Raw genomic sequence first — 17,876 nt, forward strand, 5'->3', positions numbered from 1 at the left:
AGCCAACACCATATCAACGTCCATTGATCGTCAACAATATAACAACGTTAATGGCGTGTCAACACCATATCAACGTTCATGGAGCGTCAACATCATATAAACGATCGTGTAGCGTCAACATCATATCAACGTTCATGGAGCGTCAACATCAAATCAAACATTCACAAAGCGTCAACATCATATCAAACATTCTCAAAGCGTCAACACCATACCAAAGTTCATAGGGCGTCAACACCATATCAACGTTGTTGACGCGTCAACACCATATCAACGTTCATAGAGCGTCAAAATCATATCAACGTTCATGTAGCGTCAATATCATATCAGACATTTGCAAAGCGCCAACACCATATCAGCGTTCATCGAGCGTCAACAATATATCAACGTTAATGGCGCGTCAACACCATATCAACGTTCATGTAGCGTCAACACCATATCATTGTTCATGTAGCGTCAACACCATATCAACGTTCATCTAGCGTCAACATCATATCAAAGTTAATGGAGGGTCAACATCATATCAAACATTCACAAAGCGTCAACACTATATCAACGTTCATGTAGCGTCAACATCATATCAGATCAAACATTCATAAGGCGTCGACATCATATCAACGTTTATGGTGCGTGAACATCATATCAATAAGGATTGGACGGCGATCTTTTAATTTTCATGCCGGTATGAACGCATGAAAACTGAAAAAAAATGCCGTTCAATCCATATATTTACACTTTTACTATAGAACAATTGTTTAATTTTATTGATTTTTCTAAATTTATTTATTTAATTACTGTGACATTGGCGGAACAGCCCTATTTAACTAAAATTGGCGCTAATCATTAACCGTAGTCATTTTAGCGTTTGACGCAGGGTTATTCTCCTCCATGTAATCCGAAGCGAAGCGACAAGACTCTCATTGAACAAGGTTAATATATGAAGTCATAAGTAAACCACGTGTCATGTCACGAGAGTTTTTGCTTTCATACTCAAATCATGCAGTGGGTTGCAGCGTAAATGTTAATATACGTTCATGGAACGTCATCCTCGATATCCAGGGGTTACTATCACTTTCGCTCGCTGCACCCTTGGAATATGTCAAAGCGAAATTGAAGGCATGCGGCTAGCTATTTGATGGTGTCAGGTAAAAAAACACCTGACCAATCACTAGGCTGATACTTGTCCTTTGAAGAGGAGCGACACCCGACTTCAAAGCCAATAAGTTTTACCGTTACGCGACCGCTAGATTATTTTGATGTACAGACGGTCACACTGAGCCTTCGATTTTGCTATGACATATTCTAAGGTACGTGCAGAGAGCGAAAGTGAGCTAACCCCTGGATATCGAGGATGATGGAACGGCAACATCATATTAAACGGTCATAAAATGGCAACATTAAATTACAAATTTTAGAATGGGAAACTATTTTTTCCCGAGAATCATTCGGAGCAAGTCTTCTAGAGGCTGCCATTTCACGCATCCTTGAGGTGGGCTCGAACATTAGGGCGACAGGATAACGTGTTGACAGCAAGCCTACTGTCTTTTATTAGCCTATCGTCTAATTTAGTTTCTCCCTTTCTCTCTCTCTCTCTATATAACAGTTCTAGTATATTATATAAGATCTTCAATAAGATATATATATACTGTATCAGATATCTTATTTTGTTTTATGAATTAGGGATCGACCGTCATTGCTCATTGAATAAATGTTGAATTGGCTTGTCGTGGACATTGCTCCTTATATGTTTAGTTGGCCTAGCTGTCATAAAGGTGCACATATTTGAAAACTAAAATAAAGTTCATAATGGATCATCCTATGCATTGCTTATCAACGTAGTTTGATGGAAGGAGAATATGGAAAAGCCTCCAGTAGGCCTAATCGACAAAAGAAACAAGTTTGCCTCTCGGGATTTCATAATTCAGCGCCAAACCAAATACCCTTTATCACGTGATTCATGTTAATCACATGACAAAAAACATGGCGCTCTCCTGTCGACAAATTTTGTTGATGATTGGAATGCTAGTCACCGGCAGTATCAACACGCTGAGCAAAAAAGCACAAAACGACTGTAGGTAGGTAAACGTTTATCATGCTCCCCATTGATGAATTCCATTCAGCTTTCATGTCGGAAACATAAAACTGGAAAGTTGTAACAGAAAACAGACAGTGAGTTTTGCATGGTCGCCTGTGCTGTAGCACGGACTTGGATAACATCTAATTCCGTGGCTGTAGCTATCAGGTCCAGTACACTCTGCCGATTGAGCTTATTTTATATAGCTGTAAAGACCTATAATAGCTCTATTGACCTATCTGAAACAGGTTTTTGGAGCTATTTTCAAGTGATTTTCTTTTTTAAGGAAAACGAAACAAAGTCGCTTTTAAAAGAAGATTGTATCATTAGGTTGATAACAAAAGACATTAAATATAAGGATTCTTTTTAAAAAATAATGATCTAAAAAAATCGGAAATTTTACATTTATGAAAAATGAAAATAAACATCTAACTGTATGATTTTTGTAGTCAACATTACCATAAACCTTATTGTTTTATGCGACTTTTCTTTAATTTAATGAAAATTGAAATCTTGCAAAATATAGCTCAATACAGCTATAATTTATAGGTGTATATAGCTATATAGGTCTTTATAGCTATATAGCTCAATCGGCAGAGTGTACTGGACCTGGCTAAGCTAGCCCGAGTTTCCTCTGGCCCTAACACCAGAATTAGACATTTTGACATATAGATAGCTCTTGTGGGGGCCCCACTGACCAGACATCTATCTATATGTTAAAATAGTCGCTCTGGCCCCACACCAGACATGTATATGTCAAAATGTCTGGTATTCGGGCCAGAGGAAACTCAGGCTAGCCCGTAGCCAGAGTTTCCTTTGGTCTGACACCAGACTTCGATTTTTTTACATATAAATTCTGGAGTTGGGGTCCCACACCAGACATCTACCTGTCAAAATGGCAAAATCTGGTGTCAGGGTCAGAGGAAACTCGGAGCCAGGTCGCTCGGTGGGCCTCTGTGTAAAGAGCTTCTGTTTTATTTGCTCACACTTCATTGTCATGACTCATTCCCAGGCATTGCTTTTAAGTCCACAGACCTGCTAAGATGGATTTATACGTTTTCTTATATTGTCACATTACCTTCTAATACTTGATGATTATACATTCCCATCCTTAAGTATAGACATTTAGTTCAAAGGTTTGAGTGTTCTCATCATGAAACACTTAAAACAATTGACATTGTATTAAGCTGGCTTTAAGCCAGAAGTTGTGAAGCATCTTAAAAGACATATATAGTAACTGTGATATCTGACCTAACTTGTACTGCAAACATTTTGGTTACTCGTTGCCAATGTTTATAGATATGATTTCAGGTTGAACACTGACCTTTTATAATAACTTTAATCACAAAGCTTCTCATTTAAATGTTTTTGACTTGACTAAAACATTTGTTGATAAATACAGTTGTATTATTACAAAAACTGGTACAATTATAAATGAGATTGCAGCAAAGCTGGACAGTGGCATGACGAGTGGGCCGTGTCATCCCATGCAGTCATGTCCCGTGCATGACCCTCGCCCTTCCCACTTTTCAATTATCCACAGCCATCAATATTATAACCGGAAATCATAATTCTTACAACTACAGAAAGCAAATTTGTTTGCTGTGTACTGTGTTGAATATTAGAGGTACCCCAAAGGAGTCTTACTTGTCTACATCACAATGCTTAGCAATTGACTTCATTCAGATACAGTGAGCAAGGAAAGAATGTTCTTCCATCCTCAGACTGAGCTTGAAGTGATTTAGGATTTCATCCTCAGAAAAATGTCTTCCCTTTTCTCCTTTCAGTGCTAAGTCTCTTACATATAAATAAACACAGTACCTATAAGTCATTAAGAAAAAGGAACTTGTCTCTTTCTGCTTTGCCATTGAAATAGTGTAATGTGTGTCTCATTCTCAGACATTAAAACATTGCCTTGTTCTATTCAACAAAACTGAAATAACTTATCTGACACCTTGAGAAGTAATTTAATAACTTTAACCTCATTTCTGCTTGATGGTAACTAATTGAAATACTGCCTAAAACTCTTGCACAAAAAATCTTTGCCCTGTATTGTTTCCTCTGTTCAGTTATGAAAATAGTGTATTATTTTCAGACACAATAACTGCCTTTATTAGCTCACCTGGTCCGAAGGACCAAGGTGAGCTTATGCGATACCGCGGCGTCTGTCCGTCGTCCGTACGTCAACAATTTCTTCAAAGGACTTCTTCTTAACTGTTTAGAATTTAACTAAATTTGACCGGAAGCATCCCTAGGTGGTGGGGATTCAAAATTGTGCAAATGGTAGGGCTGATCCCCCCCCCCCAGGGGGCTGAGGGGCGGGGCCAGAAGGGGGCAATTTGGCTATATTGCTATAAATTACTTCTTCTGTAGAACTATGCAATGGATATCAGTCATAATTGATCCAAAGCATTCATGGGAGGCGGGGATTCAAAATGTAAAAATGGTGGGGCTGACCTTGCTGAGCATAAAGAGAAGAATGCACATATGCTTTCAGGATGGCCCTGGGGTCTGGCCCAACCCTTACAAACATAGTCCCTGGGTCATAACTTTGAAACAGTTGAGATCCCCACCCCAAAACTATAGACACAAATGCTGGGCATAAAGAGAGGAATGCAGTCATGATATTATAATTGATCCTGGGGTCTGGCCACAACCCTAGGGACCTAGTTTCTGAGTCACAGCTTGGAAACAGTTGAGATCTCCACCCCATAACCATACATAAAATTGCTGGGCATGAAAAATCTAATACAGATATGCTACATTAGGATAGGCCTTGTAGTCTGGCCCATTCCCTTGGATCTTATTTGGAGAATATTTTGCCATGATTGCTTATATATCCAGGTGAGCAATACAGGCCCTCTGGGCCTCTTGTCTTTTCATCCAATTTTGAAATATATTGTTTATGTGTAAAACATATCTTCTGAAAATAAACAAATTCTGCATCTCCATCTTAGCACTGACTTGAAATAGTATGTCAAACTTTGAGTAAAAAATACATACCTTGTTGTACTTCGTGATATTAAAATATACTTTGTGAACCATCCAGTTGCAAGTTTTATGAAGAATATTAATGATGACGGACATACTATATTGATCACAGAACGATATGTGTTGGTCATAATAACACATTTAACAAAATGTAGGACACGAAACATTATTTTGTTTGTTTGAACATTCAAAAACATTATATATTAATTTATATGAACTCGAACATTAGCATTAGATCATAAAACACTAGCATTAAATCGTATAGATTTGCTCCTGGTCAGGTTAATAAAACTGGGTCATTTACAAGTAGCCAGCCTTTGAACCCAGTATGCTGGTAACCTGAGTGAAGTGTGTCAGAACTTTAAATAGGATCTTAAAATATTTGTATAGCTTAAGGATCCATGTCCCACTGCAGATAAAACACTGGAGAATTCCACTGTAGTTTCTCATATATATATATACAGTAACTTCCCCTTAATTCCGTATTGGATATAACTGTAGCTTGAATAGGCCAGGGAATTATTGCTGTTCAAATAGCCAGATGGTTAGGGTGACTATAATGTGATAGGAGGCCCAGGGTTTGAATCCTGGTCTGGCTCTGTTGTAGTTTTACTTACAGAACACTTTATTTGATATCCTTTTTGTTTATTCCATCAATCTTTCTGTTTTCATAAAAATATCACAAAGTATGAGTTTCTTTTCAGAAAAGATATTTTAAGATATTGTCATGCAGGTAGAAAACTTTCAAATTAATGATTACAGTTTTTGGCAGTGGTATGGAGATGTTAAAAAAGAAAAAAGGCATATGCTATCGGATTTTTGTTATTTGTTACATCTATAAATACTCTTCATAATATGTGTAATTTAACTAATTTTACCACTTATTAAATAGCATGATTATTGAAAAAATTAGAATCAGTTAGGAACATATTTTAACTAGAGCTGAATTATAACTGTTTTAATATCTGTATAAAGGAAAAGTTTTGAATGTTTAATAAGAAATTACCTTATGTGTCTGTTTTGCAGGGCTCCAGGATACCCGGACCACAAAGCCAATGGTACAACCTCTCCTCATGACTTTAACCATCCATGGTTCCAGACACTCATCATGTTCATCGGTAAAATTCAGAATTGGAAAAAATAGAAATCCATTTCCTACATACACATCAGTGCAGTAATTGTCAACAATGTTTTGATAAATAATTGATAAGTTTAAGCCTTTCGTACATATTTCAATATCTATGGTTTCTCAATTTAATATTTATCCTAGAAATGTCTTATCTGCTCTATGCAAATTGTACAATGTGTAGAAAAAGTAAGGTAAATACTCTTATCATGTAGATGTAAGTCTGTAGTCCAAACATTTGATCGGGGTGGAGATCCTTCCCATCAAATCAATTTCCAAAGGAGATAGTTATTTCAGATTAGTTAGTGTAGGGATGCAACTTTTGTGATGATGGTTCCTACACAAAGACTTGAACACATCCTCGGTACTCCAGGGGTTAGACTCCTTTTCGCTCTCTGCACCCCTGGAATATGTCGTGAAAAAATTGAAGGCTCAGTATACCCCACCTTGTGGATGAGACAAGAAGACAAGTTTGATCCTTTCATGTAATCTTCAAAGGCCTGGGATCAGCCTAGCAATTAGTCAGTTTTTTTTACATGAGACCAATCAAAAAGCTAGCCATGTGCCTTCAATTTCGGTATGACAATTACATATTCCAGGGGTGCAGAGAGCGAAAGTGAGCGTAACACCTGGAGTATAGGGGAAGACTTTACTGAAGATTTATCGTTATTAAAGATAAACAAGAACTTTTTGATGGCATGCAATACAATTTTGAAGTATTTATTAAATCAACTGTTTTCTATCTGTCTGATGATATTTTATTTGTGCATTGGTGCCTTTTTCTTTGCCATTCAGGGGAGACAATTTGTTTGATTGGTTTTTGTGTGGTGCGCAAACGGGATCGAGATAGGTGGAGGGCAGAGGTAAGAATGTAACAAGCTTATAGATTATTAAACATAGAATTTGGTCCAAGTTTGTTAGACTTTCAGATAAACATCTTATTTCTTTTTTGTTGAAAGTTTCTACTTTAAATCTTGAGCAAGTAAAATTTAATTGTGTTGCAGAGCCATATTAATGCAGCTGAGATGCCGCACCCAAACAGGTAATTCTCTTTTAAGATATCTATTATACCGTTAAACAACTGTATGATTTTTAGTGAAATGTGTCTAAGATAACTGTCCTTGAGAGAAATAAATCAAATCTAATAGAAAATGGTATGTATGCATTCCTTTTAAGAATAAAAAAAGATTTATTGAAGTTGTTATAGAAAGGTGAAATATAGACAGATGGTAGTTGTATACATGTGGTAGATATAGACAGGTGGTAGGTATAGACAGGTGGTTGATATAGACAGGTGGTAGGTATAGGCAGGTGGTAGATATAGACAAGTGGTAGGTATAGACAGGTGGTAGGTATAGGCAGGTGGTAGATAAAGACAGATGATAGACATTAACAGGTGGTAGTTATAGACAGGTGGTAGTTATAAACAGGTGGTATGTATAGACAATTGGTAGACCAAAAACAGGTGGTGGCTATAAACAGGTGGTAGATATGGACAGGCGGTAAATATAGACAGATGGATAAATAGACAGGTGGTAGTTACAAACAGATGGGAGATATAGACAAATGGTAGTTATAGATAGGAGGGCGCTATAGGCAAGTGGTAGTTATAGACAGGTGCTAGGATATAGATAAGTGGTAGATATAGAGAGGTGGTAAATATAGGCAGGTGGTAGATGTAGACAGTTGGTAGATATAGACAGGTGGTAAATATAGAAAAGTGGTAAAAATAGACAGGTGATAGGATATAGACAGGTGGTAAACATAGACAGGTGGTAGATATAGACAGGTGGTAAATATAGGCAGGTGGTAGGTGTAGACAGTTGGTAGATATAGACAGGTGGTAAATATAGAAAAGAGGTAAAAATAGACAGGTGATAGGATATAGACCGGTGGTAGATAAAGACAGGGGGTAGATATAGACAGGTGGTAAAAATAGAGAGGTGGTAGATATAGAGAGGTGTTAAATATAGGCAGGTGGTAAATGTAGACAGTTTGTAGATATAGACAGGTGGTAAATATAGAAAGGTGGTAAAAATAGACAGGTGATAGGATATAGACAGGTGGTAAACATAGACAGGTGGTAGATATAGACGGGTGGTAAATATAGACAGGTGGTAGGATATAGACAGGTGGTAAATAAAGGCAGGTGGTAGATGTAGACAGTTGGTAGATATAGACAGGTGGTAGGTGTAGACAGTTGGTAGATATAGACAGGTGGTAAATATAGACAGGTGGTAAACATAAACAGATGGTAGGATATAGACAGGTGGTAGATATAGACGGGTGGTAAATATAGACAGGTGGTGGGATATAGACAGGTGGTAAATATAGACAGGTGGTAAATATAGAGTTGGTAGATATAGAGAGGTGGTAAATATAGGCAGGTGGTAGATGTAGACAGTTGGTAGATATAGACAGGTGGTAAATATAGAAAGGTGGTAAAAATAGACAGGTGATATGATATAGACAGGTGGTAAACATAGACAGGTGATAGGATATAGACAGATGGTAAACATAGACATGTGATAGGATATAGACAGGTGGTAAATATAGACAGGTGGCAAAAATAGACAGTTGGTAGGATATAGACAGGTGGTAGATATAGACAGGTGGTAAATATAGATAGGTATCAGTGATACACAGGTGGTAGCTAGAAGAAGGTTGTCTCTTAACCATATTCAGTTATAGTTATAGACAAGTGGTCCCCAAGTCAGGTTTGAGTAGCATTAGACAAGTAGTAGTTATAACTATAGACAAGTGGTCCCCAGGGCAGGTTTGAGTAGCATTAGACAAGTAGTAGTTATAGTAACACTGTCTCTGAAATTTTTTCTGACTGTAGTTATAGACAGGTGATCTTTAAGAAATATTTGACTGTAGGGTTGATTCTTTGTATGCATTTGTAAAACTCCTAATTAATTCGATTTTAAATATCATTATGTGCGGTACACTGTATACAGACTGATCCAGCTGGTCGTGGCTTTCCCTACTGTGTGTGATCTGGTTGGAACTTCACTGGCAGGTAAAAACATGGGAAATAATCAGCATGTAATAACGTAATTAACAAACTTAGGTTGATTTACTCTATTCTACCATGTCAAAACTAATGTGCTTTCTTGGTTACCTCCTTTCAGATAAAGCAACATCATGTTGATATTGATTTTATTAGTACCCTATTGGTAGTTCTTGAGCTGTTTGCAGTTCATTAATCATTTTGTCACAGTCAGTCAGTCCAACACTTTGTCTGGTTGTATCTCATATACTCTGTCACCATCAATTGCCAGATTTTGTATGTTAGTACTTCTTGGGATGGGGACCATCACATACACAGAGTTATGTCCCTTTCTTCATTTTTAGCCCATTTGTTGATACTGAAGTTTGTCCAGTGGAAAAGAACTATGGATTACTTTCAATAATTTTTCTTATTAATTTTAAACCCCACTTACGCAAACAAGTACATGTACTACATAGTAATTGCTTTGTGAGTACAGGTGTGTATGCATCTGTCTGTATGTAGTAAAAGGCTTGTGTATAAAATATCTATGAACCTCTTTAGAGATGTAGTTTATTTATACACCCTATTATGGTATTTACAAAGCTGTTTTAGTTTATGTATATGTTGTCAAAACTTTTGCTTTATTTAGTGTTGCATTGGTGTCTTTTACAGTGTTTTTTTCCAAAATCTTGATTAAGAGGTGGTAGAAAAAGAGTCGGTCATCCTGTAGGAATAATGTAGGATATGAATATTCTACCAGCGGATTCAGAATTCGGCATCAGAACCTTGGCACAGCCTCAGTTCTGACCCAAATTCTTTATCCTCGGGGGAAAAAAACCTGTATCCCATATACCTACATTATTATTATTAGGATTTTTTATTTACTTCACGTTTCTTATCTTTATGAAACGTTGATCAGACTAGGGCTGGAGTTCTAAAGCTATGTGTTGTATATGACAGGTATTGGCCTGGTGTACGTGGATGCTTCAGTTTGGCAGATGTTACGGGGCTCCATCATCATATTTGCAGGAATTTTATCCGTAAGTTTGTATAAATTTCAGAATTTGCTGGTTGTCTAAGTTACCTTATCTATCTGTTACTCTTTATATTACAACTCAGAGTATGTTGAAGTACAAAATATAAGTCAAACTGCATTAAGATATTCTGTTTGATTCTTGCATCATTATTTACAGTGTTGGGTATTTTTGAAATTTTGAAAAGCTGATCAAGTTTAAACATATCTGACCCCTGTGACCTTGAAAGTAGGTCAAGGACATTTATATGACAAGACTTCATAGCATTCCATCTTCATGCCTACTGCTAAAATACCACAAAACTGGTGAATCATGCATTTTAATATTTTAAAAAACACTGTAAATGGTACAGCCATGCATGTTGACCTTTGACCTCAGTCAGTGTTTCACGGTTACCTTTGACCCTTTTAAATAAGCATTTTACATAATTGAATCGTGTGATCTTGAATACAGTAAAATCTTGATAAAATAGTATTTGTTTCATTTGCAGACATTGCTTTTAACTGCAAACTTTCATTTGACAAACCCCATTCTAATGCCAAAAAGTCAATAGAAAAAATCTTAAAATGGCGACAGTATAATAAGGCTTCACTGTATATTACTCTGCTGTTTGTTTTAACAAACCTTTGTTTTGATAATAATGTACATATTTCAGAGGATATTCCTGAAACGTCAGCTTGGTTGTATAAAATGGACAGGGATGTTTTTCACCATGGGGGGTTTGGTGCTCGTAGGCTGTTCGAGTATATTCAAGGCGGACAGTAGCAACCGAAATGCTGGCAACACAATTCTAGGTAACATCAAAGACATATTTTTGAAATGCGTCAATAAGAAATATATTATGATTACATGTTACTGTTCTTACATCTTGCAAGATGCATGTCTGCTAAGATACTTTATATGTTCTTTTATACCCAAGCTTTAGTGATCAATGGTTCATCCAATCAAACTATATTAGCGCATTCCTGAATTAGTTTTTTCTTTGAGCAAGTGTATTATGGAAAATGTATATAAATCAGCACACGAAAGATGTGGCAAAACGAGCTTAAACAAAAATTACACTGAAATGAGTATATTGCAAGAAATAGATTCTGATAAACCATGGTATTGTGTTATGGAGTGTTTGCATTAAAACATTTAATAGCTAAGATATTGCAGGGTCCGACTGTAACATGTCAGTATAATTGATTTCTTTGGACATGACTTTGAAAGAGGCTATAGTACCAGGTCTAGTCCATAAATTAAAATGTGTAAACTCAAATCAAAGGTTTCCATATCAGTTATTTATTTTTTGTGAATTTGGGGCCTTAAAAATGCCTCCTTCCCCTAGATAGTTTCTGCTGTAATTTCCTAAATCAATGCAAAAATCACTTTATTTTCCAAAAACCATTATGCTTTTTGTGTGTGACATTTCCCAACGTCACATGCACAGGCCCCTGTCTCTAAAATAGGTAGAGATGTACTGCATGTTGTCCCACTAGATACACTGTCTTGAACAAGAGATAAATCAATTCTGTAGGAGGGATGACTGTGACAACATTCATTGGGGGGTAACATCACAATGGTCGTAAGCCGAAACATGTAAATGTTGGATTCAATCTGCTGATGAATCCATTTGATGTTGTTCTGGTTATTCTTCTATTGAATTTAGTACTTGTATGGCCAGACTATTGAATTCCATCCAATGGGGTACACTGAACTTCACCGAACCTTCTGCTTAGTGGACGGTGGAGCTCATTCTCCCCAGTAAACAGTGCTGAATCTTTTAACACGTTTAACACAGGTGTAATGAAGTATTATTCATGGGGATTTTCAGATCCTAGCAAATTGAATAATGCATTATTATTTTTAGGTATAATACTGATCATATCCAGTCAGATTGTCAGTGCTTCTCAGATGATTATAGAGGAAACATTCCTAAAGAAAAAAAGTCTTCATCCACTGCAGGCAAGTACCGGTACAAGACCATAAGTGCTGTTAAAAGTAAAATATGCTTGTTCACCAGTGTTTATTCCAAAGGTGAAAATGTGTCTACAATTTGTCTCACTTATTTCAGCTTTTTGATATAGTTTACGATACCGTATTGTATTGTACTCTTTGAATTGTCCTGAAAATAGTTCAGTTTGTTTGAGATTTACCGTCCTCCCAACAGCTAGGGTCATATGAAGACAGTGGAAAAAGTTAATTAGGATACTCAGATTAAAATGAACATGGATTTTGAAAATGTTTCCTTTAGGACTATGGGTACATTTTTTCACAAAATCTTTCCATTTCATGTACAGTCAAATCTGAATTAAGAGATCACCTCAGGAAGTCCTCAGCACAGATGATCTCCTAATACAGGTAGTCTCTATGAACAGGTTTGACTGTACAATAATATTGCTGAAGTTGTGCACTTATTATTTGCTTGTCAAAGTTACGTAATGTCCATTCCCCAAGATGATGACACTTACGGGCAATTTTAGCATCAAATTGAAATTCAAAACTTGGACACGCTAGAATAACATTTCACTGTTACATCAAATTGGACTAAAGCTTTGATTAGTCAAGAGGATTACAATATTTGAAATCATGAAATAAAGTATTCTATTAAACACAAAAGGTATGTAACTGTTTTGCTTGAATGATTAGTTGTTTTATGTTTATAACAACTTTTTAAAGAAGAAAAAAATATAAAATATACTATTACTATATATACTATTATATGTCATGTCTACCTTGAAAAAAAAAAGAAAAAGGAAACCAAAGTTATTAGTGTGTTTGTAGAATTAATAATTGCTTGATATTGGAAACTTCGTACAAGATGGTTCTCTATCTTTACTATATTATACATGAACTGATATTTGAAATGGTGCCCTGTACATTTTATTAAAGCACAATTATATTTTTCAGGTTGTTGGACTTGAAGGCAGCTATGGTGTTATTTTCATGTCTGTGGTACGTTTGATATGTTTACATTTTACAGCTGAAAATATTCAGAGATATAACAAGATAAAAGCACACAAAGTGCCTTAATGTTGGAAGAAATCTGAGCATATGAAGAAAACCCATATGGTTGGAATTTAGTTACCCCTTCCACGTCCTATGTGTAATCAAATCCATGCTGTTTTGGTGAAAAGCGGGTGCCCTATCTCTGCACCACCATGCCACATGTATATCAAATCTTGTTGGACCATAAATTCTTAACCCCTTTTGTGAAGTTTCATAGATGTGTCAATAAAGATATTGAAAAAGCGTTCCATACCACATGGAGGCCTGTACCCCCAAGGTCACGGTCACAGCCAGAGGTCAATTGTCAAATCAATGCAATGCTTGCCGTAATCAGAGCTTATATATTGAACTGTTGAAGATTGTTTGATCAAAATGCACAGAAATATGTATTATGATAAGATTGTGTGCAGTGCATACCAAACCTCATGGTCAGGTCAAGAGATCAAGGGTCAAATCATAGCAATGCATGTTTGCAATGTAAATTTTGTACTTTATGACCAGATCATGGTTCTCCCAAGGTTAATTCAAATTAATAACTTTTGAATCATTTTAATTGAATATTTGACTTCCTCAAAACAATTTAATGAAGCATTATTTGTATGTGTGTCATGAAAAAAAGTGTGTCTTGGACCAAACACACATCCTTAGTCTCAAGGTCAAGGTCACAGCAGGCGGTCAGAGGGCAAAATACAAGAATGTTTGGCCGGACTTATTTTTGAATCATAAAATATTTTGTGATGAAGCTTCCTACCTAACACAGATATTTACAGTAAACCTGCACAACACAAAGTTCCAGGACAAAAATTTAACCTATCAGTCTTGTTATAAAGAAAACAATTGAGACACAGTGAGGTTTAGCTGAATTAATATGCTCCCGTGAAGAGCGATATTTGACTCATCAAACTTCAAAATAACTGACTCTGACTGTATTAATAAAAGGGTGAAATTAAACTGTTTTGTTGTTGCAGATAGTCCTTCCAGCTATGTACTATATCCCGGGGTCAGATGTAAACAATAGCTACGAGAACAGTCTGGACGCCCTGTACCAGATTGCAAATGATTCCCGGCTACTGGTGTTCTGTCTGCTATACCTGCTCTCTATTGCTTTCTATAATTACTTTGGCCTAGCTGTCACCAAGTCTCTCACAGGTAAACTTATGGATTAATGTAATCTTTCCCCACCTTGGGGGTGAGACAGAAAAATCTCAAACCAAGGGGTAAGATTCTTAAATGTCTAACCCGAGGCTTTGCCAAGAGCCAGACATTTAAGAATCTTACCCAGAGGGTTGAGATTTTTCTGTCTTACTTCTAAAGCGGGATATGAATATTTCTCTCTCATTAAATGCAAGTGGTGGGTTCATGAAATGCAAATATTGATTTCATAATTTCCAGTAAATCAGAGTTATCTTCCAAGATCTGCTATTGTTGATGTGATGTAATTGCATTGGTTGAAGTGACGTCATGCAATTGTTACGACAGGGAAATTAATTCCCCGTCTTTACCCTAGGGTAAGATAGAGATATCTTTCCGTGACTGGAAGTGTGGTATCTCTGTCTAATGGGGGAGGATGATAAAATCTTTCCCTACCTTGAGGGTAGAACATAGAAATGTCCATGTGAGGAGGTCATTCTTGTCTGTCTTAATTGGGGATGCTTCTGTTAATTAAAGGTTTGACTGTCGAGGGTGGACATTTATTTTTCCTTCCCTAGATAGGGTATGATCCGTTTTCTAAACCAAACAAATAAAACAATAACACACATGTTTTGTGAAACGATGATTTTTTTTTTATCATACTGTAAATTTCACAATGGCCTTGCTATTAAACTTATTCATATGTGCGAATGCATTTACAGATTGAAAAAAAAAAAAAAAAAAAATTGTCAACAACTTATTACACTTTACTTGGCATATAAACTACACAACAGTTCAAAAATATGTAAGTTCTGGTTTAAATATGTCATATATAATGTAATTTTTATGCTAGTTATCTACCTGAGATAGGGCAGTAAAATCTTCCTCGGGAGTGTGGAAATCCAATTCCAATGGGGGGGAAGTCATCACTTGTGCAGTAATTTTCTGATATCTAGGACGTCACACAAAGATGTATTAAGGTATTTCTTGTTTAGAAAACTCATCACACGTTTTACATAGTACGTTCTGGGTTCAAAAAGGTTTTTAATGGTAAAAGGTCAAGGTCACAGGACCATTATATTCTTTTGGTTTGCAGTGAGGCATTATAACTATATATGAACATGTCTGTTTCAGCTGTACATCGTACTTTGATTGACGCCTGTAGAACAATCATAGTTTGGGGAATTGATCTCTTTGTCTACTATGCATTTGATAAGGTAAGCATTGACTTTAAAATAAATTAATGTTTAAATTGTACCTTGGTGAACGTCTGATTTGAAGGCATGTAGGACGTAATAATATTGTGTTGAAAAGTATTTCCTCTTCTGGTTGATTTACACAACCTATATGAATAACAAAAGATGGCGATAAATTGAATTGCTGTGGAGACTTTTAGCTCACCTGGACACAAATGTACTAATAAGGACTTGCTAATTTGCAAGGAAAATCTTTGGCAAATGTGATGTCCATACATTATTACTATCTATGTTGAAGTAGCTTCTTCTCAATCCCAGATTCAGAAGTATTCACAAAAAAACAACCACAGGCGTTGTTTGCAAAGCAAAGTGATTTATTCTAATAATGCTTTCATACACTCATACACTCCTAATGTTTTTTTTTTTTTTACAGGGGTTTGGTGAACCGTTTGATAAAACCTATGGTCTGTTACAAGGTATGTGGGATGTAGTAGTTAAATCCTTACTGCACAGTCATATATATATTAGGCCTAGCTCACTCTACTGTGTTTTGAAATATAACTTGTAAGATTCTTTTGCCGATATTTCCATTGCTGTACTTGTTGATTTCTTGTCAGTCCGTTCATACTGGCGATATCTTTCTCTATTTGTATCAGTGGCACACTGTAACTGTATATCCATGATAGCTGTAGTAATTCGTAGTAAATATCTCAATTACTACCAATGTTTTTCCTCACTCCATCAGGTAAAACACCATCAAGGTATTGAATAAACCTGGAGAATCACAATATAGAGCGAAACCTCTCTTTTCATTTGCTACCTTGTTAGTCCAAAAAGAGCCCTTTTCCTTGTTTTCTTAAGAATTCCTTTATACATTTCCCACCAATATTTGTCAAACCCCTTTATAATGACAAACTTTCTCTGGACAAATAGTGGCAGTATAACAAGGTTTTACTGTAGATGATTTTATATTGGTTAATGCATCTCTTGTGATGTCACATAATAACGCTTTGCATTCTCACATTGTGACGTACATCATTCAGTGATTTCTGTTCCTATTTTAGTCTGAAAATGTGTTTCACTGATTTTGAAACCTCTAGTTATCTCCCCTCATAAATGTTTTCTTATTGCCAGCCCTATATGTTAATTCTTTAACATGCTTATCTACTCACACAGTGGATGGTTTCCTGTTCCTACTGATCGGTACAGCCTTATACAATAACCTAGTGGACCTCAGTTGGATACCCTGTCTACGCAGTTGTGTCTCACAATCGACCACCCAGCCACTGAATCACCAGGGCAACATCCAAGAGGCTAGCGACTCGGAGAGCGAGGATGAATATAAAACTGTGTCAGAAAGAAGTAGACTTTTACAGGGAAGTGATTGAATTTTAAAATAATTCTAAAATGGTACTAGATTTATTTAAGATTTTACATTGTTATTGGTATACACAAAATAGATCAATACCCAAAATCAACCATTTTTAATATACTTATATGGTGAAATCTGTTATAATGGAGCACTATGGACTCCTCTAAATTGGCTGTATAGAGAGGTTGTCAAAACCCACAGGCTGAAAGTATTTAGGAGAAATGAGATTATGTGATACTATGAAATAACATTATATCTTACAGTTTGATATTGATGCATCATTTGTGGCAATGAAAATATTTATGAAGTTTCTAAGTTTTAAAAGAGTAAACATCTGTGAATGGATATTTTCATTGCCATAGTTCCATATTTTGGAAGTCTTTATTATTAAGTAGTTAGCTGGGATATGTGGTAATCAATGATGTGAGAAATCGATGATTAGAAAGTGATAAATGAAAGGTGTGATTAATGTTCTCTATGTAGAGACACGGTAGTCTAGTGGTAAGACAGCGGGATCGTGACCGAAGGGTTGCAGGTTCGAGTCATGTCACGGCACTGTGTTGTATCTTCGAACAAGATACTTTACTCCGCTTGTTCCAGTCTACTCAGCTGTCAATGGTTGTGCAATGCTAGAATTGTTGAATGCTACCTATGAGCACCGAAATGGCAGCACCAGCTGTCTGCTCCCCAGGGAGGTAGAAAGGTATCGGCTGGTTGCAAAGGCCCTATAACCACATATAATAATTTGTGAACCTCTTTGAGACGACCTACAAACTAGGTTGTGATAAAGCGGTATTTAAGAACCTCAAATTATTATCATTATTATTTGAAATCATAAGCAATATAATATATTAATACAAACGCATGTTCTTTCATTAAAATGTGCCAAATTCCTAAAGCTGTTTGAGATATGGTTGTATGAATTCACGTGTACGAACATTCCTAAATATTCTTTGTCCCCAAAACTAA

The 17,876-nt window shown here is 36.2% G+C and overlaps 1 protein-coding gene across 1 annotated transcript; it reads left to right on the forward strand.

The window, feature by feature from the left end:
• Positions 1-1,969: 1,969 nt before the first annotated feature.
• Positions 1,970-17,455, forward strand: LOC110466070 (solute carrier family 35 member F6-like). The gene is made up of 13 exons (XM_021522347.1): positions 1,970-2,072; positions 6,089-6,180; positions 6,984-7,051; positions 7,193-7,230; positions 9,149-9,210; positions 10,144-10,223; positions 10,873-11,011; positions 12,070-12,164; positions 13,110-13,154; positions 14,177-14,357; positions 15,474-15,556; positions 15,969-16,011; positions 16,712-17,455. The coding sequence occupies exons 1-13, from the start codon at positions 1,978-1,980 to the stop codon at positions 16,921-16,923; spliced, it is 1,233 nt and encodes a 410-aa protein (XP_021378022.1). The 5' UTR covers positions 1,970-1,977; the 3' UTR covers positions 16,924-17,455.
• Positions 17,456-17,876: the final 421 nt, after the last annotated feature.

Source organism: Mizuhopecten yessoensis, unplaced genomic scaffold (assembly GCF_002113885.1).
Source record: "Mizuhopecten yessoensis strain PY_sf001 unplaced genomic scaffold, ASM211388v2 scaffold11115, whole genome shotgun sequence".
In the NCBI taxonomy this organism is placed as follows: Eukaryota; Metazoa; Mollusca; class Bivalvia; order Pectinida; family Pectinidae; genus Mizuhopecten; species Mizuhopecten yessoensis.